Genomic DNA, 26001 nt, shown 5'->3' on the forward strand with positions numbered 1-26001 from the left:
AAGAAAAAATAAAATCACCCTTTCTCAAGTTATTTATTTATTTTTAAAAAATGAACAAACGTTATCAAAAAAATGAAATGACATGAGACAGGACCGTAGTACTTTGTTAGTTAAAACGAAGTTTACCATAGCGTTAATGTATTTGAACCTCCTTGATTATTTAGTGCGAATACATTTATGCATTGATTTTATTTCTAATTTTCTTGAACCTTTTTTTATTCCGTTCACTTTTGTGATATGTAATCAGATTTCTTGATCTCTTCCTTTACATTTGTTCAAATTGAGGCATTTAGGCCAAAATCCAGGGACCCATGGGCTTTGGCAGTATGCAACACAAAAATCTGCTCGCTGATTGCTCCAACAATACAAATACAGAGAAACAAGCAATCTCGATGCATAGCAGAAACATAATACAAATACAAAAACAGGCAAATTGTTGTTTCAATTTTTTTATGTGAAAAAGGGGGAATATGGGAATTTCATAATGTTTAATTTTTTTTTAATAATTGATCATAATTAATGTCTATTAAAAAAAAGTCCTCTATATCCGCAAATGCTCTACAACCCAAAAACAGAGTTTGGTGATGGTCCAGATTCTATGAGACTTCATGGTACCTATTTTCTGTGGATTGGAATTTCCTAATCTGCCAGATGTCACTCAACTGTTAAGCCTCTCAAAGAAATATAGATACCCCATATCTTTTGGGGGATTCACGGAGGCACCGACTTTGTCATCATTGTAAATAACCCATCTACCTTCTTTAAAGATGTGAGCGACATAGTGACCACATTGAGTGGAGGTTCCGATGTGGCTAACTATTCCAATCAGTCTATACCCTGTGGAATTCAGACATTTTAATCAAATGTTGTCAAAAGCGAAATAACTAGAGGGAAGTAATAGCAGGCAAGCCACACGAAAACATACTCAAGGAAACACAAGTATGAGGCAGTATAACATTAAAAAAATAAATAAACTTATAAAGAAGGAACTCACTCCCTCCTCCATCAGGCAGTCCAGCACCAGTGGGCGTAGGTGCAGTGTTTGATGTGGTAGCATCCAGATCCAATGAAGCAGAAGGTTCAGGATTGCTAAAAATCCAATCTGTTGCTTTCTCGATGTCACCACCCTGAAAATAGAAAAGGGCATTGCAACCCAAAATCAGATAGAAAGTTTCCAGTATTTAGAAACCTAATAGTTATATGTGTAACCCCAGTTCTGAAAAGAATTGAGAAGCAACTAAATACTTACTGAAACCTTCAGTGCTTTTCTAGCAATTTCTTCTTGAAAACCAAATGAAATCAAAGTATCAACTTTTGATTGGTCAAGGCTCAAAGCCTCAGCACCTTCTACCTCTTGGGAAATAGGAACATCGATATCTGGTAAAGCAAAAGTGCATAAACGTCATTTGGTGTCAACACAATAGAACTCAAACAATTTAGGTAACAGCTCTCAAAAGCTGTATTGAGCTAAAAGTTAATGTTTTCCTTGGTGAAGTTTACTTTTCTACAAGATAACACTGTTTCAAATACCTGGATCATCCATGTGAGAAAGTAACCAATTCATTGCCTCTTCAACACCAGTGTTTGAGGTCCTTACGGCAGCTTTCTCACAATGAAGATGGTTGAATCCCATTGAGACAAGCTGAGAAACAATATCCTCATCTGGCAAGGGCTTATTTGTTTCCATGTCACCCTCTGGAACTGTGTTGTAAATAAAAAAATGCCAAGAAAAATACCATATCAATTGCCAATGCAAACATACCAAAGCAAACGATATTTAAGTCTCAAAAGTCTTGAGGATTTTTATAATTCTAATTAAGACATGCCAAACGAGCAAGCCAATGCAGTTGGATGGGGCAATTACACATGGTCATCCGCCTATTCCTCTCTCAACAAAAATTAAAATACCAACTCCAACCCCAGTCAACCGCAGAGAACACGCTCATTCTTCAGCCATAGAGACTATAAAAAAAACTACTGAAATGGGGTTTACCTGCAGCTACCAACTTAAAAAGACAAACAAAACCAAAATATGCATCCTACTAATTACAACTTTAGCATCTAATAAGTTCAACCACGAACATGAAAAGAAGTCGAAGTCTGGTTTGAAGGATGTCAAGAACTATATCCTGAAGCAAGTTTGGACTATGTGTGTGTGTGCGCGCGCGCACGAGCGCATGCCCTTTAACAACAGAAAAGACAGGGACTGGGAGCAGGGTAAGGGGGAAAGAGAGAGACATAGTATATGTACAGAGATTCTATAAGTGTGTGATTGTTAATTGCGAGAAAATATTGAAGTAGACATAAATATGCAGGCATAATTTACAGTTCAAAGGTGGTGCTGGGAAGGGAGGATAGAATGCAGTGGGTGTCAATGGACAGCTTTGCTGTCCATTAATCATTCTTCTTTCCTTCTATTCTTCTTTCCTTAAACCTCAAGGGGTTGGCCCTAGTGGTGAAGGCCTTGGTCTTAGAGTATCACTTCCTTCAAGGTCCAATGTTCAACACCTCATAGGTGCAAACAATCTTTTGGAGCCACACCTCCTGGTGAAAAGCCAGCGATTTAACTAGTTCCGTGTAGGGAAACTTCCGAGGGTGCGGTGCATGGGATCGGAACCGGGGTACAGTTAGCATATTGACAGAATATATAGTTTCCATATAAGACTAGAATGCTAGAATTACTTGGCAATTAGTTTCTTTCCATGCATGGCCCTCTTGTAAAGTTCATATATAATATACAGATCACTCAAAGGTCAATTCATTCGGCTATTCACACAATACTTTGACTTAATTTGACATGGTATCAAGAGTTGCTTGAATTTTTTTCTCTCGGTTTGGTTGTCGACCGCGTGAATTTTTTTTCTCTTCTCGGTTTTCATGTGTCGGGGTCTTCCAGATTATTCTCGGTGACCCAACATGATCTACTTCTTGTTTCCTGTGAAAGCTCTCTTGTTTTTCGGTCTTTTTTTTTTTTGGGTTGGTGTTATCGGCGTTGTCTATTCCAAGTTTGAGTTTTTCGGCAGTCTCTGTTCAAGTCTCGGCAGCAGTACTCTTTTGGTGGGACTCTCGACACATCTGTTCCTGGTTTGCATAGTTTTGCGGCAGCTTCTGTTTCCATCTTGGCAGCCACATCCTTCTAGTGGGCATCTCGGCACTTTGTACCTTCGTTTTATTGCAGATGCAGCTTGTCCTTTTTGGTCATTTTTCTTTCTCTTGGTAATTTTGGCATTTTTTTTGTCTTGGTAATTTTTTTGGCCATTTTATCTGTGGTAATTTCGGCACTTTTGTGTGGGTATCTCTCGGTTTATCTTTGATTTGCTTTATGTCGGAATTTATTTATTTGCAATGGACCAAGCACCTATGTGTGTCAAGTTTACAGGCACAAACTACTCTATTTGGGCATTTCAGTTTGAACTTTTCCTCAAGGAAAAAGATCTTTGGGGTCATATTGATGGCACGGATGTCACCCAAACATCCACTACTGACAAATCCAAGAATTTCGGGGCTTCCCCTTCATGGGTTGTACTTGACGCTCGGATTATGTCTTGGCTTCTTGGATTGGTAGAGCCACATATTGTTATCAACTTGCGGGCTCATCGTTCCGCTCAATCCATGTGGAATTACTTGAAGAAGGATTATCATCAAGCTAATGATGCTTGTCGCTTTCAGTTAGAACATGCGATTGTCATGTTTCAACATGGTAGTCTTTCCATCGAAGACTATTAATTGGCATTTCTGACTCCTTTGCATGAATATACTGATTTGGTTACAACGGATGTTCCTGTTGCCACTCTTTTGACTATTTAGACTCTTCACGAGACTAGCCAGCGTGATAAGTTCCTTATGAAACTACACCCGGAATATGAATCTGTTCGCTCCTCTCTACTGAACAGATCTCCTGTTCCTTCTCTTGATATTTGTCTTGGTGAGTTACTTCGCAAAGAACGTCTTACTACTCAAGCTATTCTGGAGCAATCTCATGGTAGTTCCGAGACTGCCACTGTGGCTTATGCTGTCCAAGGACGAGAATCACCTATAAGGAATATGGGCATATTGTTGCCAATTGTTCTAGAAATATTGCTCTTCTTGCAAGAAGGGTCACATTATCAAAGAATGTCATATCCGCCCCCAGAATCGTCAGGCCTAAGCATTTCAGACTTCTGTTATTGTCCCTCCCGTGGCAACTTCTGTAGCACATGGCTCTTCCTCAGGTGCTTCCTTTGATCTTGCACCTCCTGCAGCAAATTACTGCACACCAGAAATGGTGCAATAGATGCTAATTTCGGCATTATCTGCAATGGTGTTCCAAGGTAACAATTCTACTAAACTCTGGTACGTAGACTCAGGTGCCTCTAATCACATGACGAATACTCCTACCGCTGTGTCATGTTAGGCCCTATGCTGGTAAATCTGCCATTCAGATTGCCAATGGCAGTTTTTTGCCAATAGTTGATGTCAGAGATGCCTCTTCTAAATTTATTGATGTGTTTCTTGCTCCTCAGCTTTTCACGAATCTTATTTATGTTGGTCAATTAAGTGATAATTGTGCTGTTAATTTTTCTGGTGATGGTTGTGTTGTGCAGGACCAGATAACGGGAGAGCCTATCGCGAAGGGATCTAAAGTGGGGCGCTTGTTTCCACTATTTTTACTTGTTCCAGCACCTCCTTCAGTTTCTTATATTACATCTTTTGCTTATAATAATGTTCCCAATCTGAGTATGGTGTGGCATCGTCGTTTAGGCCATCCCAATACTTAGATCTTATCTCATGTATTGCACTCTAATTTTCTTGATAATAAATAACCTTCTTCTTTATCTCTTGAGTGTGATTCTTGCAAACTTAGCAAAATCAAAACTCTTCACTTTCCTTTGCATGCTAGTAGAGCTTCTCACTGCTTTGATCTTATCCATAGTGATGTTTTGGGACCTTCCCCGGTTAGTACACATGAAAAATTTAAATGCTATGTGACTTTCATTGATAATCATAGCAGATTCACTTGGGTTTATTTTCTTCGCTCTAAATCTGAGGTTTTTCATACTTTCACCGAGTTTTTTAGTATATGCTGACAATCAATTTGCTGCGACTATTAAGACATTAAGCACAGATTTTGGTGGTGAATATTTGTCTACTGAGTTTCAAGCATTCTTAGCTTCTAAAGATATTATTCATCAATGTTCATGTCCTGCTACTCCCCAACAGAATGGAGTAGCCGAACGCAAAAATCATCTTCTTGATGTGGTACGTACTCTCTTGTTAGAATCCTCTGTTCCATCCATGTTTCGGGTCGAGACTCTGAAAACTGCTACTCACTTGATTAATCATTTACCTTCCCAAGTCTTACACATGGAGTCTCCCTATTTCTGCTTGTTTACTAAACAACCTAGTTATGATAATCTCTGTATCTTTGGTTAATCTATTAGATGTGCATTATTGGGATATAATGTGTCAAAAGGGATTTGTTTGCTACGATCATACTTTAAATCGTACACGCATTTCTAAAAATGTTATTTTCTTTGAAAATCAACATTTCTTTCATGTACTTTGTGCCCTCTTCTTCTACTGTGGTCCTCCCCTCTTTTGAGCAGCAGTTCTCAAATCTTCATCAAGTCAGCTCTCGTTTTGAACCAGGTATTGTGTATACGAGACGCTTCCACCCACAATCTCTTCCGGTGGCTCACTCGATATTTGATCCTACCATTCTCCAAACCCAGTCAGTTGTAGCACCTCCAGAGCCTTTGGTACGTCGCTCTCCTCAAGTGTCTGTACCTCCTAATAGGTATGGGTTTTCTTATGGCCACTCTATTTCAGCTCTTACTGCTGCATTGTCCAATTTTGATATTCTCACATGCTACTCACATGCTGTCAAGCATGAATGTTGGCGACAAGCCATGCAAGAAGAAAAAACGCCGCCCTAGAGGCTAATCATACCTGGGAATTGGAGTCCATTATTCATCTGGGTTGCAAATAAGTTTATTCAGTCAAGGTCTGTTTTTATGAGAGTTTAAATCGATACAAAGCTCAACTGGTTGCACTTGCGAATAATTAAGAATATGGTGTCAATTATGAAGAAACATTTGCACCTGTGGCTAAGATGATTATTGTTCATACTATCCTTGCTCTTGCTGCTTCCAATGATTGGATTGGCCGCTACATCAGATGGATGTCAAAAATGATTTTCTTCACGAGAATCTTAAAGAGTGTATTTATATGAAACCACATCGGGGATTGTTTACTTCTACAACTTCGCATGTGTGTAAGCTTCGTCGCTCCCTTTATGGTCTCAAACAAGCTCCGAAGGCCTGGTTTGATAAATTTCAAACCACTTTATTACAATTTTCCTTCGAGCAGAGCAAGTATGACACTTCCTTATTTCTTCGGAAATCAGACCTGGGTATTGTTATTCTTTTGATTTATGTTGATGATATTGTGATTACTGGTTCTAATTTTGCTTTATTTGGCCAGCTCAAGACTTATCTCTCCGAGTCATTTCATATGAAAGATCTTGGGTCTCTCACATATTTTTGGGTCATGAGGTGCATCGTAGTCCATCTGGTATTTCTCTCAACCAACAGAAGTATGCTAGTGATCTGGTGGCTACAGCCGACCTGCAGGAGGCCACCTCTGTTGATACTCACATGGAATTGAATGTCAAGCTTCGCAAAGAAGAGTGACTTACTTGCTGATCCCAGTTTATACTAGAAGTTGGTGGGTAGCCTTGTCTATCTCACCATTACTCGACCGGACATTTCCTTTGCAGTACAGCAAGTCAATTAGTTTCTTCAGACTCCTCGTCATCTTCATTTGGCTGTTGTTCGTAGGATCATACACTATGTTCAAGGCACTTCTGCCCGTGGCTTATTCTTTCCTTCAGGCAATTCTCCTTGTCTTACTGCTTATAGCAACGCTGATTGGGCTGATTGTGCGGATACACGTCGTTCCATCACTGGTTGTTGTGTGTTCTTAGGTGATGCATTGATCTCCTGGAGGAGTCAGAAGCAAAACAGGGTCTCTAAGTCATCTACAAAATCTGAGTACAGGGCAATGTCTCTTGCTTGTTCCGAAATTATTAGGCTTCAAGGTTTGCTTGTTGAGCTAGATTTTTCTGAGCCTGATCCTACACCTCTACATGCTGATAATACAAGTGTTATTCAGATCACAGCCAATCCTGTCTATCATGAGCGCACAAAGCATATTGAAGCTCGTGTTATCAATCTTCCACATGTTTCCACTGAACTACAATTTGTTAATATCTTCACCAAAGCTCTCACTCGCCATCGACATTGCTTCTTAAGTAGCAAATTGATGTTTGTTGATCAACCCGCATCAATTTGAGGGGGGCTATCAATGGACACCAAATCAATCTTCTTTCCTTATTTCACCTTTACTTAATTTACTTGGGCTTGTACAGTTAGCATATTGACAAAATATGTAGTTTCCATATAAGGCTAGAATGCTAGAATTACTCGGCAATTAGTTTCTTTCCATGTATAGCTCTCTTGTAAAGTTCATATATAATATACATATCACTCAAAGGCCAATTCATTCGGCTATTCACACAATACTTTGACTTAAATTGACATGGTATCAAGAGCTGCTTGAATTTTTTTCTCTCGGTTTGGTTGTCGCCCGCGTGAATTTTTTCTCTTCTCGGTTTCGTGTGTCGGGGTCTTCTGGATTATTCTCGGTGACCCAATGTGATCTACTTGTAAAGTTCATATATAATATACATATCACTCAAAGGCCAATTCATTCGGCTATTCACACAATACTTTGACTTAATTTGACATGGTATCAAGAGCTGCTTGAATTTTTTTCGCTCGGTTTGGTTGTCGCCCGCGTGAATTTTTTCTCTTCTCGGTTTCGTGTGTCGGGGTCTTCTGGATTATTCTCGGTGACCCACCCAACGTGATCTACTTGCTGTTTCATGTGAAAGCTCGTATTTTTCGGTCTATTTTTTTATGGGTTGGTGTTAAGTGTTATCGGCGCCATCTGTTACAGGTTTGAGTTTTTCGGCAATCTCTATTCAGGTCTCGGCAGCAGTACTCTTCTGGTGGGCTAAAACTCTTTAGTCCTTTGTGTTTGTGGGCTAAAACTCTTGTAATGGCTGATGTTTTAACTTTCTGAATTTTTTTTTAGCTTTTCTTTTGTTTTTAGAGTGATGCAGGTATTTTCTTAGTATACATCATGTGTCCTTGGGCTTTGCCTATTCTTGGGAATAAAGTTTCTTATTAATTAAACAAAAATTAAACAAAAAAAAATCTTGTGACACGAATTAAAGGAAACTTCAAAATTTCAGAAAGATGACATACCGCCATCTGGTAATAGCTCTTCCCCAGGTTGAAGACCCTTGCTGCGCATGTGACTGATATCTATGATATCAGGAACATCAATGTAGACATCTGTATGGCCAGATATAATATACTATAACAACAGTTTTGAAAGTACTCTAAAAAAATGCACAAGCTGCAGAAAGATACCAAGCTTTTTTGGCACCCAGCCCGCCTCCATAACAAATTTGCGCATGTGCAACACCAAGTAATCAGGAAACGAAGTCAGACCTGCAGTCCTGCAGAATAAAATGAAGGAGAGAAATGAACAGAGATAGCTAAACATAACTCTCTGCATCTCCTGGAATCAATCACCTAATATTTGGGATGTGATTTTTATTAAGGCCACGTTTAGATGTTAAACTGAGTTGAGTTGAGTTGAGTTGACATGATAAAATATTATTAGAATATTGTTTTATAATATTATTATTATTTTGGAATTTGAAAAAATTGTAATGATGAATTGAGATGAGTTTGGTAACCAAACGTACCCTAACAGTTCATCCTTCCTAACTCCAATAAAAGAGTGACTACTATTTCCTAAAAAGAAAAGGCTAAAAAGGAAAGAAAAACAAGAAAGACCTAACCAATCAATATGGACTTCATTGTCAGAAATATATGAACCATCTGATCACTGACAAGATAACCAGCCTGCAGCTGGTTGGTAAATCACATGGATAGGTGGGCCAGTGGGAAATTAGCCTGCTTAACTTTTATAGTATACACGGATATACATTAATATATAAAACAGACATCACATCACCAAATAAGTAGCACTCTAAAACAACATATTTCCAAATAAAAAATATATTAAAACCTGTGAAAAATAGCAAAGCTTACTTGACTGCCATTGTCTTAGCCTTCAAGGCAGTGCTGTAAAATTCATGTATCTCCTCCGGAGCTGAAAAGCTTGCAAGGCATGCTTCTAGAGGCACCCTTGGACGTACAATTTCATCACTGGATCTGCAGAAACTAGAAATTATAAGCAAGAAATCCAATGGGCAAAAGCGTGATGCTGGACCTATTAGAACTTACACTTCCTTCCCTTCTGAAATCTTTTCTGCTTTGAATTTCTGAAATGCTTCTAGATCTTCTGAATTCTCAAAACAATAAAACCATTAGCATATTAAGTTTGGGAAGAATCTTCCACAAAGAGAGGACTACAGAAATTTACCTTTATTAGTAGCCTCATGCAATGGAATATTTAGTGAAAGGATGTAGTCAAGCCTTCTATGGTAAGTAACTTTTCCAGATGAACATAATATTCGATCTTCAATACCAAACTTGAAGCTCCTTGCAGGATCCAATTCAGGGTTCACAGCATTAGCTCTTTCAACTTGGTCAAGAAAATGTAGGAAGAATTCCAGGGCATCCTAAATACATTGGTAACAAGTATAAACATAAGCCATAAGCATGAAGTACAATAACAGAATATCATGAAGGGGACAAAATAAGCATTTCATAAACTAAGCCCAAGGCAGGTAGCGGAAGCTAGGCATTATTCCCAATAAGTTGAAGCACATAGAGCCAATATTGGGCCATAGATAGTTAATATACAAAACCAAGACAGCAAAGGCATAAGCACATAAACAAAAAAAATAAACAAAATCAAGACAGCAAAAGCCTTAAGCACATAGTCACCTAGATGTGCTGTTTTCCACTTTAGATTGATCAGAGACATGTTGCACATTTTTTTTTTTTAATAAGTAAATAGATAGCTTTATTGAATAGAATGAAACTAGGCAATGCCCAAGTACACAAGAAGTATACAAAGCGAGACACCTAATTACATTCTAGTGAGCTGAAAAGAAGATAGAAACTCATGGACACTCCCACCCTTCAGTACAATAGCAGAAAACCACTGTAAAAGAGAGAATACAAAAAAATTCCAAATTTCCCCCACTGCACGCTCCTTGTTGTTAAAGCACCTATCATTCCTTTCTGACCATAAACACCACATTAAGCACAAAGGTATCATATGCCACGCTGCTGCCAATTGTGCACTGTTATGCCTCCTGTTCCAGCATGCTAGTAGTTTCACCACACTCTTAGGCATTACCCAACTCAGTCCAGCTCTAGCAAGGATACCAACCCATAATTCCCCCGCCACCTCACAATGTAAAAGCAAATGATCTATCGATTCTCCATTCCTTTTGCACATGTAGCACCACTCCATGACCACCATACCCTGCTTCCTTAAGTTATCAACCGTCAATATCTTTCCAAGCGCGGCTGTCCAAGTAAAAAACGCAACTTTAGGCGGAACTTGTGCTTTCCAAATACTCTTCCACAGAAAAAAGATGGGTTGTAGTGCTGTCAAAGCCTAGTAAAAAGATTTAACAGTAACATTTTTTCTCCCCGTGTGAATCCACAACATACGGTCTCCCCCATTTCCTCCTACCTTTGCTGAATACAAGTGGCTAAAAAAGGCTGTCATCTCATCAAGCTCCCAATCCTTAGCATTTCTAGTAAAAGTGACGTTCCAAGTTACCATTCCATTGGTACAACATAATACATTTGAAACTGCCGCTTGCTGATTTCTAGTCATGTTAAAAGCGACTGGAAAGATAATGGAAAGAGGACTCTCCCCACTCCAAGCATCGTGCCAACAGCAAAGTCTTGCTCCATCTCCCACTCCGAACCTAATATGTTTTTCAAAGGTGTTCCACCCCTTGCTAATAAATTTCCACAAGCTCACTCCATATGACCCCCTACCCTCCTTAGAGCACCATCCCCCCCACTCACTACCATACTTGTGTTCGATTACCTCTCTCCACAATGAGTTCCCTTCTATTTGATACCTCCACAACCACTTACCAAGAAGGGACTTGTTGAAGATGCTCAAATTTCGCACCCCTAATCCCCCGTTCGCAATCCAACCACATATTCTCAAATTTGAATGGGCGCCTACCCCCATGAACGCCACCACAATCAAGTAAAATTGAAAAATGGTCAGAACATACCCGTGACCACCTTTTTTGACATAGTTCCGGAAAGCACGTCTCCCATGAAGGGAATACTAGAAATCTATCCAACCTTGCCCACCCTCGGCTATTGGACCAAGTAAAGCCCCCCCCCCACCACCACCACCAAAGGAAGATCCACGAGATTCAACTCAAAAATCAACTCAAAAAAGTTTTCCATTGCTCTTGTCGACGTAGATGTCCCCGCCCTCTCACTAGGGAACCGAACAATGTAGAAATCACCACAAAAAATCCAAGATAAATCCCATAAAGAATTTAGACCCGCCAATTCCTCCCACAATAATCTTCTATCACTATCCACGTTAGGCCCATACACACCCGCAAGAGCCCACCTCTACCCATCCTCAGTATTCCTAAAAGATACAGCCATGGAAAAGGACCCCATGCAGTCCTCTACAAACATGTTGCACATTTAATTTTTAAAGCAGCACAGCCTCTGAACAAAAGGTTAATTGTCTGAATCATAAACCCATTCTTGCATAAGGTTCTCTTATCAAGTTTGCGAGTTTAATTATCATAAATCATAAACCATAATCAGATCATTTTGAAACATCTACCATAATAAGACTTTGCCAAATTATTTAATAAATGATCCAAAACATTAGATTGCTAGTGAATCAGAGGATCTAGAGACCCTCCCTTCCCTCCCTCTCACTCTCACATTAATGCAATTGCTCTTTAAGTACCAATTAATTTGCTTATGTATGTAACTATTAAAAAGAAGGGTTTTCTACTACTTTTTTCTGTTTTCGCTATTCATGCATTGAGGTTTCAGTATTAGGTTGGCAAGTGAGGTTGTGTACAAACAGATCTCTTTGACGCTGTCGTCCGAGTTGGACAATGGGCCATTGCTGTTTTGGAGGTCAATTCCATCAATCCAGATGGCAAGTCATCAAGAGTCGGTTCAATTATTGTCAGAAAACTGACCTCAAAAAACATGCATTGAACTGACAACATGGTTTCACTAAATCAACAACTCAGTCAGAGGTCCCACATAATTTATGCATGTTTGTATAGTCTACCATCCAAATCTCATTCAATTGACCTGCTCATGCAGGCCCCAAATGCAATATGCAGTGTTTATGCTAATTTTCATGGTCCTCTTTTCTTATGAGTTAAGAGTCACAAGTTATCTTATGTATTAGAAGAGGAGAAGGTATAATATATAAGAACGGTTCACATATATTAAAAGATCTTTTTAACATTGTAAGTAAAAGTAACTTCATTGAAGAGAATGAAATAGCCGTTGCCCAATTACACAGCAGTTTACAATTAAATACTTGCTAAAAAAGCTATAGTTTATTACAAAAAGAGTTTAAGGAAAAGAAGTTGAATATACCTGCTGTCTCATCGTAGAGAATTCAGGATGGCTAGCAGCAATAACTGCCTTGAACATTCGAGGGGGTATACCTTCCTGTTTCTAATATTTACACAAGATTGCAGAAAGAAACAAATGTAGAACAGGTCAAAGTACCATCTTAAAAGAAATTAAGTAAAAATTCAAAGTAGATCAATAAATAGCAAAGTGAAAATTTTGAGTAAGAGTCTATAAGTCAAATTAGACAAGAAAGAAACAAGGTTTCAGAGAACAAGTATAAAACATGCAGTATGGACGTCAAAGTTTGAGAAAGAAGAACAACACAGATGATGTGATGACAATCCAAGGCCTGCTTGAAAACTTCAAGGTTTTGAAATCTCGTGGCATTCATAAATCCCATGGAATAATTTAATAACCAAAAAGTACAAAGCTGACACCTTGAACACGAATGATATTCAGCCAGAAAGCTTACAGCGGTTGTGGTTGAGGTAGCATTTGCATTATCATCTTTCTGGATGAAAAATAAGAAGATGTAAACCAACAGAAGCAGAAGCCATACTCTCGAGGAGCTTATTTTGTTAGAGTTACCATACCTCCAGTGCTGGAATAGAGTATTTACCGGATAGTAAACCATGCGACAGCTTGGTTCTGCCAAAGAACAAAAAAGCCTAAGAATATATTTACCACATGCAAAAAAGATGATTGTGGCCAATTGAACACATTTTTTTTATATCGCCAGGAACACCTCTAATCTTGTTTTAATTAGCAACATGAAGGAAACCATAATTATCAGATGAAATTGCATGAAAAGAATTAACAGCATTAATTTGCTAGTTACTTACAACTGCATATTAAGGTCTACAGTTGGATCAGCAGGAGCCATCTCAAAAGCCATTTTTAAACTTTGGGTCATATAGTATCTGATAATATAGTCACAAAAAAAATGTAAGTAAAAAAGTTTCATTCATATTCACAGGGGGAGGGGACAAAATAAAAAACTATGCTCACCGTGAACAGAAAGAACGTGTTGAACACACGACTTGCATAGTTGCTGCCAAGTAGCAGCTGCAAGAAGGAAACAAGAAAACATCAAATGAGTAATTATTACTGAGCAGGCCCTGAAAAGTGTCAACTTTACCTGTTTCCAAGATTAACAAGTCCAGTATAACCCGGTCCACATAGTGGTTCCACTTCCTGTCCACTTTCTTGGATACGGTTCCAATCGAAATTAGTATTCTGGTCCAGTTCTCTCTCAGCAGTTGTCATTTCAGTCTGAAACAATAAATGGATAGTATCCCGGTCAAAACTAAATGTTAATGTGTTATAATAACAAATATAGTTGAGGTCAATACCCCCGCCATAGCTATAGAAACATCAGCAGACAAATCAACAACAGAAACTTGCATAGTATAAATAGGTAAATAACAATTGAAGCCTGGGTGTTACTATAAAAATTTAATTTAAAGAAAATACTCTCTGGATTATATAAGCCTGGGTGTTACTATAAAAATTTAATTTAAAGAAAATGCTCTCTGGATTATATAGGGGGTCTGACATCCAAGTAAAGGTAAACTGCCAATGCACAAGACAGAATCAATCAAATCCAAAACTAATTAACCATACCCCAACCTAATTATAGGTGACATATTATTGAACACTGCACCTGACACAAGGTGGGATCATTAATACCATGCATAAACAGGTACTAAGGCATAACATTGATCTATAAGAGAAGAAAAGGAGAGCACCTTTTGTAATGAAGAAAAATCAATGCCAAAATGTGCTAGATGCTCTGCTAACAGAGGGTCCAGAACACTTTCATCCTCTGGGTAAGAGAAAACATCTGAGCTGCCCCAAGACATTAATCATCATTAGCACTCGTTACATTCAAGAATAACTCAGACAAAAACATAATATTGGCTTAGATGTTAATAATTAAACTACTAGGGCACTTATGCTTAGTCTGTTCAGACTGCAAGGAACTTTTTCAGTGCCAAGCAGCACATTTCTAATTGACAAATATGCAAGCAATGCAAGAAAACATTCAAAAACAAAATCCCAAATGTGAAAGAATAACAGCTCAAGTGACTACCGATTTTCTCAGAACAATATCATTAGACTTTACACAGTCTTTTGCCTTTGTCATTTCTCCTATCTCCTAACAATGCTGAGATCCTGTTCTCAGAGATACATTTTTGACAGATTAAGGGCATGTTTGAGTAATGAGATAATACGAGAATTCTGTAAATAGTAGTGAAATAGTTTGAGTTAAGATGTTTTATTTGAAAAATGAGAGAGAAAAAGTTGAGTAAAAATATTAGAAAGTTAAAATATGAGTATTATTTTTTAATATTATTTTTGTTTTAAACTTTGAAAAAGTCGTATTGTTTTTTGTGTTTTGTTTGGAAATTTGGAAAAATTGTAATGATTCAACAATGATTAGATGAAAAAGTGTTTTGTGTTTGAATGATATTTGGGAAGGAAATTATGAAAAGTTTTGAGATGAGATGATCATCTAAGCATCCAAACATGGCCTAATTATCAAAGACAACACTGATAGATTTCAAAAAGCCCAAAAGGCAAGGGGGACACATTCCCTATATGGTGGGAGTCTGGAAGCACATACTAGAATCGTGATGGGCTAGAATAAAATTCTGGCATGATATATGGTGTGGAGAAAGAGCCCTTAAGGATACATTCCCTTGTAGAGATGCCGGGTGGCTCAATCCAATGGAAGTTGGCAGCTTTTCTGATTTTTTCAGCCACTTGTTCGCCATAGGGTTGAGAACTCAGAGAACTAACAAGATGTGGTGGGTACCCTCTATAAAAGGTACATTTTTTGTCTGCCCCTTCTATAAGACCCTCACAAATCCACAAGGCAATCATTTTCCTTGGAAAAGCATTTGGAGAAATAAGGTGCCTCTTAAGGCGGTATTTTTCCCCTAGACAACTTCTTTGGGCAAGATTTTGACTACGGATAACTTGTAGAAACACCAAGTGGTTGTTGCAAAGTGGTGTTGTATGTACAGGAAGAATGGCAAGACAGTGGATCATTTGCTACTACATTGTGAGGTCACAGGGCGTTATGGGATGATGTCTTTAGAAGATTGGAGCTAGCCTGGGTTATGCCTACTACTGTGGTCGAGCTTCTGGCCAGCTGGATGAATTTGGGTGGTATTCCACCAATCACAGCTATGTGAAAGATGGTTCCTATTTATATTCTATAATGCCTATGGAAGGAACGAAATAATCAGAATTTTGAAGATAAGGAGCGCTCATTTGTGGAGATTAAATTGTTCTTCGTAAATACTTTATTCCTATGGGCTAAAGCTGTGGATTTCAATGGCCTAGATTTTTATGATTTTCTTGTTTCTATTTCTCCCTCCTAACTAGGCGTTACCTCTTGTATACTCCATGTGTACTTGTGCTATGCCTATTCTTATTAATATAATCTTTTACTTATAAAAAATATAATGAAGTAAGACAATTAAAATATAGATACCTGGTCACAGATGAACCAGACAACTATAATATATAACACCAGCTTAAACTGAAATCCCTAAAGCATATTTACTCCAGAGTTCAAGATCAAAGAACTAGATCGAAAGTAAGGTTGCGGTTCATACCTCACTCAGTACTTATGTAACTTACCAAATAAAAGAAAATTACAAAATGATAATATTTTAAGAGATCGTGGTGGGGGATAGGATTTTATGGTATTATGTTAGAAAATGGTTAGTTCTGACAAGAAACTGGCAGTTTGTGAAATAAATGAACTTTTTTAAAGACGAAATACGGTTGCTTCTACACAACAGCTCCAAACCACTTTTTTCAGCCAAGTAATCAGTCCTCGCAAAAAATAAAGTTTTCTGGCCCATGGGGCTACTGGAGTAAAGATAGTTAGAATCTTGCCAAGAAAATAAGCATAACAAGAAGATAAATAAATTGAGAATTATTATTAATAAGCAACCAGCATATTCTATCAAGATAATTAATCAAATACCGATCAAATCCAAATGGCAGTTATTTTATTTTTTTTCTGTCACAGAACCTCTCCAAGGCAGGGCCCTTCGGACCCACCCTTGCAGAGTAAACCTCGGTCCTTCGAAAGTTTCCCTACATGGAGCTGGTTAAATCGCTGGCTTTTCACCAGGGGATGTGGCCCCAAAGGATTGTTTGCACCCATAAGGTGTTGAACATTGGACCTTGAAGGGAGTGATACCCCAAGACCAAAGCTTTCACCACTTGGGCCAATCCCTTGAGGTTCATTGGCAATTACCATTAAGCACAACTCAACTACCTATGTGACTATGGATAACCATATGGGCAATGTTTGGAATTAACAATGTAAAATACAACAATGAATGAATCCTTCCACTGTCCTTAGCCCAGGATAAAAAGCAAAGTAAGGAAAACGAATGAACCCTTCCAATTATGACATTGCATATATCAATCCAAACATTGCACAGAGATAATACTTTTTGGAAAAAAAAGTACATTTTTTCCATGCAATTATCTGCTGCTTTAGCTCAGTTATATCAGTGAGATCATTTTTTTTATTAGTAGTATAAAGATCACAAGTATGTGAAAGCACACTTTCCAAATAGAAAATTGGAAACTTATCCCAATTAATGATATGCCAGGCAGCATTACCTGCTGCTTCCAAATCAGCTGTAATTGTCCCAAGCTTTACAGCAAGAGGGTAGCTTGTCTCCTTGTAGTGTTCAATGGCGTGATTGTTGCCACCAGTACCATCCCAATTTCTTCTCCCACAAAGGATCATTCCATTGGTAAGATTTAACCAAAGATTGTCCTTTTTATCACACTTTGCACATTTCCACCCAGATGGAGGGATAATGACACCATTGTCAATCTGTAGCAAATTCACCGCATAGGGACTTGTTTGTTTCTTATCAGCTATCCAAGCTGCAACTTGCTCTTTCCGCTCGGCACCCTCAGCCATCAAGATAGCATCAACGGCCAATCTGACCTGCAGTATTTTTAAATTAGTAATAACCAAATCATGCTCTTGTTTGAGATTCTTTCCTTCAAAAAAAGAAAGAAAAAGGCAATAGCCACCTTCTCTGGCAACTCAACCGAAGGAAATGGAAGAGTAACATAATCGGGTAATATGACTATAGTGAGAGTTTCTCCATATTCAGATTCACTGTTGTCAAATCCTCCATCAACACCTATAATTTTGATATCAAATATAATGTTAGTATTAAAATGTATCTCAACTTCAGAACAGCAAATAATTAATAAAAGTTAAAATAAATACTCAGTATTCAACAGCCAGAAGATCACTTCATAAACTACTACTAATAACACTTTCAGATGAATGTGACCAATAAAAATTTCCCTCAAAACAGATTACAAGACTAGTAAGAATTGAAGTAAGAAATCGGGTACAGATCAGATCCAGAATATTGTTTTTTTTTTTCTTGGGGGTAGGTTCTTTTGTCTAGTAAGTAGATTGTACCATTTTTTCTTCTGATAAGCAATAATTCTTCATTAATATTCCTACTGCATATATACTCCTGGTGGTTTTGATACTCATAGTTCCTGGGCATTCTAAATAAATTGTAGCATCTGCTGATATTTTAATATGACAGTATGATATTGTCTTACCCTCATTACTTCAATTCCACTCGTAGATCTCGAACATAGATGAGTTTTTTTATAAGTAAGAATTTATTAATATCAGTAGGCATAGGCAGATTTCAAACAGAGATGATTGTGCTAAAAATAATAATAAATATGGATACACATCCTCCAGACAGAATATGAGGGTGTACCATCAAGTACCATGACGATATATCATAGTAAGGCAAAGATAACAAAAATTCAAGTACCTATAGCCAAGAGAGTCGGTTTTTTCGATGGCCTATCTTCGGGAACCGCCTTTCTTATTTGCTTTAAATGCAAATAAACCGGGTTCCCAGTCTTCTCGTAATTCCAAGCAACACAGTCCTTCCCAAAAGCAAGAAATGTATTCATGTCGATAAACAACCCACCTTCTGATCTCTGAAATCCCAAAGATACCACAATACACAATGCAAAAAATTATGAACGGTATAGAAGAGATTACATTAAAATCTTCTTATTTATATTGGGATATACTGAAAGCAGATTGACAAAGCTTTGAAAACTTGAATAGTGTTACACTGCTTTACCTATATATTCTCAAAATCCCAAACCATGATAATCCAAAGAAGGAAAAAAAGCGGTACAAGATGCATTACAAATGAAAATTTTCACGCTCACAAGGTTTCACCGTTTCTTTGGCAATAAAAACCATTAAAAATGAGAAAGTCCCAATTAATTTTCTTATATTTCCTCAAAATCATAAAAAGGTTGTGCAAGACTGGCAAATGACACAACCAGGACAGGATAATCCAAGAAAAAACCCGAGGATTGAATACTTGAACTTCACTTTCTGAGACTAAGCTAGAAAGGTCCTAACATTTTTCTCCGTTCCCTACACTTTCTCGGCAACCAAGCGGGATATAGAAAGACACAAGCCATCGAAGAGAACTTCCGACAAACAGATCATCTTGGGAAAACAAGAATATGAGACGGACATAATCACCAAAGAGAACTTTCTACAGGCACCAGAGCTTCAATGGCGTAAGCCAATAAACTGGCAGATGACTTTCTTTCTTCTGACTGAACTCACTTCTCTCGGGAACGAAACAGAAAATGATGGAGAAAGAGAGTACCGGAGTGTCGAAAGAGAGGCAGCATTCTTGCTTGTAGATGCGATTGGTGGGCTCCGGGATCCGTACCCGGGAGAGATTGGATCGGAGCAGGTCCATGAGGTGTCGAACGTCTTTCTGCAAAATCAATAGGGTTTTGATTCTTTGAACACAGTGACAGAGAAAATGTGCTTTGCCCTAAGCTAATGTTTGCAGAGTCCCAATCGCAAACATAAAAAAGATAACAAAAAAAAAAAGAGTCCCTTCGGGAAGGGGTAAAGGACATCAAAAAGAAAAAGAAAAAAAAGGTTTCTTGCGCGTTTGAAACAAGTCTTCTACAAGAAAAGGAAGATAGATAGTTATTAGTTATCACAAATAATTATTTATCATAAATATTTAAGTAATTAAGAGAGATACAAATATTAAATATATTATGGAATTTATATATATATTATAGTATCAATAACATATATAAATAGTTTTAAAATTATGAAGTTTAAAAGTATATTTAAGCATCCACTTTATCTATTTGTCAAAATTTCTTTGTGAAAGTATATGAATTTCTAAAATTAGTTGGATTTTATTCTCGAACACCCAATATAAATAAAATAAACTTAAACATCTATTCAATTGAGTTATAACATCCAATATAAAACTTAAACCCAATATTTTATTTTATTTTACTTTCATCTTATTTTTATGATTTAACATTATCCATCAATAATTTATTTTATCACCTCAGTATATAAGATGAGAACATAATGAACTTGCAATGCATGGATAGCCTAACGAGTAATGTTTTTTTTCAGAATAAATTAATTATTTGAGAATTGATAGACTAAATCCCATTAATATTTAAATTGTAAATGAAGTAATATTATAAAGTATAGGATAACTCTTGTATGACATAGAGTGGCAGACTAACATAATATTCTCTAAATCCCATTAATATTTAAATTCTAAATAAAGTAATATTATAAAGTATAGGATGACTCTTGTATGACATAAAGTGGCGGGCTAACATAATATTCTCTCCACTAAATCCCTTCTAAAAATATTACTTCCTTTAGAAGAAGATCAAGTTCTTTACCCACTGTGTAACACTGAAGAATAAAACCTCTCTCTTTATTTTTCAATTGTCCCCTCTCAAGGACTTTATGGATACAGTCCAAATGGTCCATAAATATCTCATCCTTTGCTAGGCAACTAATCTCAAATTGGATTTCAATTATATTCAATCCATCCCCTGGTTTAGAAATATTCGGAGAAGATAATCATCCATTCCAACTCTTTGTTACATTAGCTATGGACAATCTCTAAATCCTAAGAAATAAAGTAATCCCACAAGGTTCCCTACTCATCTCCAAATTGGTTTGTATCAAAAGTTTCTCAAAGCTTCGTTGAGCATAGCAAAGCATGGAAAATAAAATCTCAAACAATAGGAGGTCAGATGACAAACCCTACCATAAGGTTTCTACTCACTCTCATTCGATTTGACAGTCAGAGACAATGGAATTACAATAGTATCAATATGCAAATCTGACAAGGGAATTCCACTTTTTATCCAGACAGACTTCATCCACAGTACCAAATTAAAAGTTAGTGAAGCATCGGCTGCATTAATGGCAATCCAATAGTCAACAAGCATAAATTTAAAAAAGATTCTTATTGAAGGAGATTTCAAACAAAGCAGTACTAGTAATTTTTAAATCAACAGACTAGATGATGTAATCCATTATTCAGGAGATAAAATATAAGCTTCACAATTTTGAAAAATGGAAAGTGTAAAAAATATATCGACTTCAAAATAAATATAAGCATAATCTGATACCATGGATAGCTTCCAAATAGGCATATGGAAGTATTTCCTTAATCTGTATTTCACAATATCTATTATATTTTTAATGACAAAGACCCTCTGTATAATTAATTTACTTTGAAGTCTATGCTGATTTTATAAAAGCCTGAAATTTAAAAAAAAAAAAAAAAAGAAAGAGAAAAAAGTGGCCGACTAATGTCAAATCTATCAAAAGAAGTAAACAAATGATTAATTTAGTGTCTTTTACAGGTGTGCATCTTTTCTTCGGTGCCTTGGCTCCAATTTGAATTTTGTCCGCCTCGGATCCCAGTAAATTTATATTTTTGTTTATTACGTATTCGGATTAAATAAATTTATGTATAGTAATTTTTGTGTAATTTTTTATATATTTTATTAATATAATTGACTGGATATTTGTTTTAAATATAAAATAATTATTTTATTCAATCACATTAATAAAAGACATAAAAATATATATATAAAAATAACTGTATATAATAATATTCATTTGAAATACACTTCACAATAAATACTAGTGTTTGAGAAGAGTAATGCTACATATAGTCGTGAAATACATAAATATCGTGCAGTTGTTTTGAAAAAGAATGAGATTTATTATTAAAAAATTAATTTATTTTCATGTAGATCTCATATTTATTTATTTATTTTTAAATATTATACTATACTTGTACATTCACGACTGTAAATATAATTTCTCAATTGAGAAAAGCTGTCTTTTAAATTTTGGGGTCGGCAGCTCGGCCTCTGGAACTTGCAAAAGTTATTTACTCCGACTGTGCCCAAGTCATATTTGCCTCGCACCATTGAGCAGTTGACGTCTTGGTTATCATAGAGGAGAGATGTCACGAACAATTTGTCACAACTGCCAAGTTCACTTCAGTGACTTCACATGCTACAGGCTGGCCGGTTTGGGTCCAGCCCGGCCCGATTAGAAAAAACAGTCTATTTAAGTATAAATAGACCTGCGCTTTGATAACACTGAACTTAAGTTAAACTCAAATTAAAGTGTTTGGACAGTGAAAAGATGCGAGATCACTTCATTATTATTCACTTGTATTTAATATTTATCATTATTATTTTTTTATTATTTATAAATTTTCTAAAATCATTTCAATGCCCAAACGTAAAACTTTTACCAGTTCACAGACAGTGGTACACAAGGACCAAAAACGGAACGCCCGTTCTGAACTATAAAAACCAGCATCCATTTGTTGGGCTGGACCAACTGTGCAATCTACGACCCAGTTTTGAACCTGCCGAATTCAATCCAATCCAATTTTCACGGTGGACGTCGTATTTATGAGGCAAGATTCGGGCAAAGAGAATTAAATGGGTAAGATGACGATCCAACGATCACGGAATTGACAGCAATCCTCGACCGCAAATTTGCGCAACTATAGTTTGGCATTGTTGTGGTGGTCTATAATAAAACCGGTCCAAGTTAATAATTCAAAGGACTTATTTTTGTACAAACATTAAACATAAGTCTAATTCCAAGTCCAAGTCCAAGTCCATAAAAAAAAAAAAAAAAAAAAAAATCCAAAGTCCAAGTCACTGAGTCAGCAAAGAAATGGCGAAAAATATGCCCACCTGTTGAGACCATGTCACCGTTTGAACCAAAGCTTTTTGTTTCCATGGGAAATAGAGACGGTCGAGGAAAAAAAACATAGGAAATAGAGATGATATACACAAACGGCACAGAAGAAATATCCCCACCCGCACCGCATCAGATTTTCCAAACAAAACAAAAATACGCATCGAAAAGACCTTTTATGTTAACTCTTATCGTCAGCCTGCCAGTCCATTATTCCACTTTGCTAATCTGTTGAAGATAATAACAAATGATTATGGTATCGTTTAAATTGGGAAGTCATCTCAATTTATTTTATTTTATTATTATACTTTTTAAAATTTTTTATATAAAATATAATAAATAATTTAATTTTTTTAAAATCTTAAAATAATAATAATATTCTAATAATATTTTATTTAATTCATCTAAAATTATATTTCAATCTAAACAGACCTATGTATTTATATATTAATTCTACTCGTTTCTTTCGTATATTTTTGGGATCTATGGACCCAAGTTTGAATATCAGAATCTGATAATAGCCCAAATGTTTGATTTTTCTTATAATTATTTATTATTACATAGCTGTACCTAAATTAAATTGTCTTGCAAGCATTCTATTTCTGCCTTTGAATGGAGCTCTCCAATACTGCTGACTACTTCTTCACAAATGTAAGAGCACTAAAGAAAGACCCACACAATAAATAGGTGTAAACTTAAGGATTAACCTTTATTGCCGTCCTCCATTTGCGCAATCTGAGAGATTTCTTTATTTTTAGAGCACTTTTTCGGTGTAAGTTTTTAAACGGAGCTAGTAGTAGTAAATGATGCCGTGCCTTGCCGGCTCAAGAACGACGATCTCTAACGCCAAAATCCCCGCACTTTCCATTTTATATAAAAGCGCAGGGAGATCAGACGATTTGCACGAACGCTAACACCAAGTTACCAACACAAAAGCAAAAAGACCACATTTCCTCGTTTTCTCAGAATCTGTAACCCAACATTCTCGGTAAACGAACAGCCACCTCTGAATTATCGCAATCACCACCAAGACAGTTCGTTCGCATCCACTTCCTTATGGAATCTACCAAGACCAAGTTACAGAGCAAAAACAGAAAGAAGAGCGAGAGCATGAATAAGAAGAATAGGTTCTTTCTGTGCTTTAGACCGGTCTCCATGGACGGTTCTCTTAAAACGGTAAGGCGTACGGACGGCCGCCTGGGCGATCCTATTTTCACATGTATCGCTGCGGGAGATAAAGGGGGCATGGAGCTCCGGAGGATATCGCCGCCGATTTTGGCGTTGGATCGTGCGGAGAAAGAGGAAGAAGGCAGCGGTGACTGGCGAAAGAAAGACGGGAACGGCCGGCTCTCGAGGATATTGAAAACGGTTTTCACCGCGAATTCATTGGTTAGTGCTTTTACCTTTTAATCTTGGCCCGACATAGGCACATACACTCGCGGTTATTGCGTGATCATGATTCCTGTTTGTTAACTCTGTTTTATAGATTTGTAGTTCCTTCCTGTTCCTGCTTTCTTGCGTTTGTTATTGTTTTCACTTTTCAGACCGTCCCATGCAGTCTGCAGAAAAGAATAGACCCGTAACCCAAATTTCACTCTTTCTTTCTTTCTTTCTTTTTTTTCTAAAAAACTCCAGAGCTAGTGCCTCTTCAATCTCACTCTTCTCAACACATTAGTTTTCATTTAGAAAAAACAGAGAGATGCCGTTGATCATATAATATTTAATGAACTTCCAAATCAAAATGCAATTTTTGTTTGCTATTTTTTTCAGCCCTTATTCACAATTTTTGTTAGTTGACTAGGCTAATTGATATGATTCATAATTTTTCTTTGTTTGCATAAAGTTGATCGATCAATATTCCGATATAAAATTTAATTTTCGATCTGATATTACGCTTCTCACGATTGTTTTTATTATCCCGTGTTTGTGCTGTTCAAATGCTCGTTACATGGCTTATTTACTTGACAATCCCATTACATTGTTATTATTATTGTTATTTCTTTTTGCACTCTCGAAATCCGCTCCTTGCTTTTTATGGAACTGATAATTCATACATTGTCTTCGTCAGGAGAAAAATAAGAAAAGAAAACTTGGACGAGGCTCATTTCGATCAGAATCCAATATTACCGCAAGCTCCATTGATATGTCAGACTCGCTGGATGAAAATTCAATGCATAAACACAAAATGTTCGATGATAACAACCTTAGAGCTGATTCGAATGTTTCTTCATCTTTACGTTGTTCTTCTGCGCTCACTTCGACCTGCTTCGGTTCTTCCCGTTCTAACTCACGTACTACTTCCGATACGAGGTCTTCATCTCAGAGATCCAAGTCGTTTGGACCGAATGCAGCAGTGTCTAAACAAAGGGGGCAAGACAGCATCCAAGAAGGCAGAAAAGGATGTCACGCTTCTAATGTTGTTTTGTGTTTGCTTCTTATTAGTCTTGTGGTTTTGATATTTTGCGGCAAGATTTGCTCTATTTTGTGTACTTCAACGTGGTTTATCTTTATACGTTGGAGCGCCAGACACGAGTATCTGGAGGATGGGGCAGAGTCCCCAAAGATTGTCTCGAAGTTGGAGTCAGAGTCGGAGGAATATAATAAGGAGGTCGTCATGGAAGGACCATTGAGAAGGAACCGTTCTCGCCGCTTATTGACGTTCTGATCTTTATCTTGTTCTATTTTTGTTTCTTGGAGCTGACAAAAGGCCAAGCAATAAATGGTTAAATGGTCTAGTATTGTGTAGTTCTTTTGTCTTTGCATATCTTTGAGAGGTATTTGGGAGATTTCGTTGCAGAACCGAGTGTAAAACCCCAAATTATACAAAGGAAAGATTAAGAAATAACAAGTCTTGCTAATGGGAAATAATTTTGCTATAAATTGAATACATAAAATTAAATTTACAAAATGACGTAATTTGATATAATACGTTCTGACAACCCTCACTTAGCCAAGTTCTCGCCTGTCTTAAGTCATCATGTATGCCTAAGTTGGGCCATACATAAGGTTTATAGAGTCCTTAAAGAATATTGGGTTTTTATTAATTAATTATTTACCTTAGTGTGTTTGGCATCTAAGCCCATAAGAGAGGCCCAATAGGCCTTAGGATTTCGGCCAGTCCGGTTGTGCTAAAGCCTAAAACCCTAGTGGAACAAAGGGGCACTCGCCCAACACACCAAAACCTTAGGCCACTTGTCACACATTCAAGATTCAATGAATCTAGACAATATTGTGGGAAGA

General features: G+C 37.0%; 2 protein-coding genes across 2 annotated transcripts; one reads left to right on the forward strand and one right to left on the reverse strand.

Annotated features, from left to right (window-relative positions):
• Positions 1 to 370: 370 nt before the first annotated feature.
• On the reverse strand, positions 371 to 19664 carry LOC109014025 (ubiquitin carboxyl-terminal hydrolase 14). Its single transcript, XM_018996337.2, has 20 exons — positions 19352 to 19664; positions 18485 to 18656; positions 17709 to 17821; positions 17283 to 17619; positions 14378 to 14472; positions 13768 to 13901; positions 13638 to 13694; positions 13472 to 13549; positions 13223 to 13277; positions 13102 to 13140; positions 12651 to 12731; positions 9502 to 9700; positions 9363 to 9420; positions 9168 to 9290; positions 8478 to 8566; positions 8310 to 8399; positions 1531 to 1701; positions 1250 to 1377; positions 995 to 1127; positions 371 to 837 (listed from the first exon to the last, which is right to left on the reverse strand). The coding sequence occupies exons 1-20, from the start codon at positions 19445 to 19447 to the stop codon at positions 659 to 661; spliced, it is 2427 nt and encodes an 808-aa protein (XP_018851882.1). The 5' UTR covers positions 19448 to 19664; the 3' UTR covers positions 371 to 658.
• A 3934-nt stretch (positions 19665 to 23598) lies between these two features.
• LOC109013647 lies at positions 23599 to 25557 on the forward strand. The gene is made up of 2 exons (XM_018995802.2): positions 23599 to 24150; positions 24830 to 25557. Exons 1-2 carry the CDS (start codon positions 23818 to 23820, stop codon positions 25424 to 25426), a joined length of 930 nt encoding a protein of 309 aa, XP_018851347.1. The 5' UTR covers positions 23599 to 23817; the 3' UTR covers positions 25427 to 25557.
• Positions 25558 to 26001: the final 444 nt, after the last annotated feature.

Source organism: Juglans regia, chromosome 2, assembly GCF_001411555.2.
Source record: "Juglans regia cultivar Chandler chromosome 2, Walnut 2.0, whole genome shotgun sequence".
Classification (NCBI taxonomy): domain Eukaryota; kingdom Viridiplantae; phylum Streptophyta; class Magnoliopsida; order Fagales; family Juglandaceae; genus Juglans; species Juglans regia.

What these genes read in the sequence shown, in the direction of transcription:
- LOC109014025 (XM_018996337.2), bottom strand. Translation starts at nt 19,447, where the DNA reads ATGGACCTGCTCCGATCCAATCTCTCCCGGGTACGGATCCCGGAGCCC. An exon ending in ATTTTTCTTCATTACAAAAG is followed by an intron (nt 13,902 to 14,377) that starts GTGCTCTCCTTT and finishes TTATTGTTTCAG; the next exon opens with ACTGAAATGACAACTGCTGA. An exon ending in CTACCTCAACCACAACCGCT is followed by an intron (nt 12,732 to 13,101) that starts GTAAGCTTTCTG and finishes TGTAAATATTAG; the next exon opens with AAACAGGAAGGTATACCCCC.
- LOC109013647 (XM_018995802.2), top strand. Translation starts at nt 23,818, where the DNA reads ATGGAATCTACCAAGACCAAGTTACAGAGCAAAAACAGAAAGAAGAGC. An exon ending in TTTTCACCGCGAATTCATTG is followed by an intron (nt 24,151 to 24,829) that starts GTTAGTGCTTTT and finishes TGTCTTCGTCAG; the next exon opens with GAGAAAAATAAGAAAAGAAA.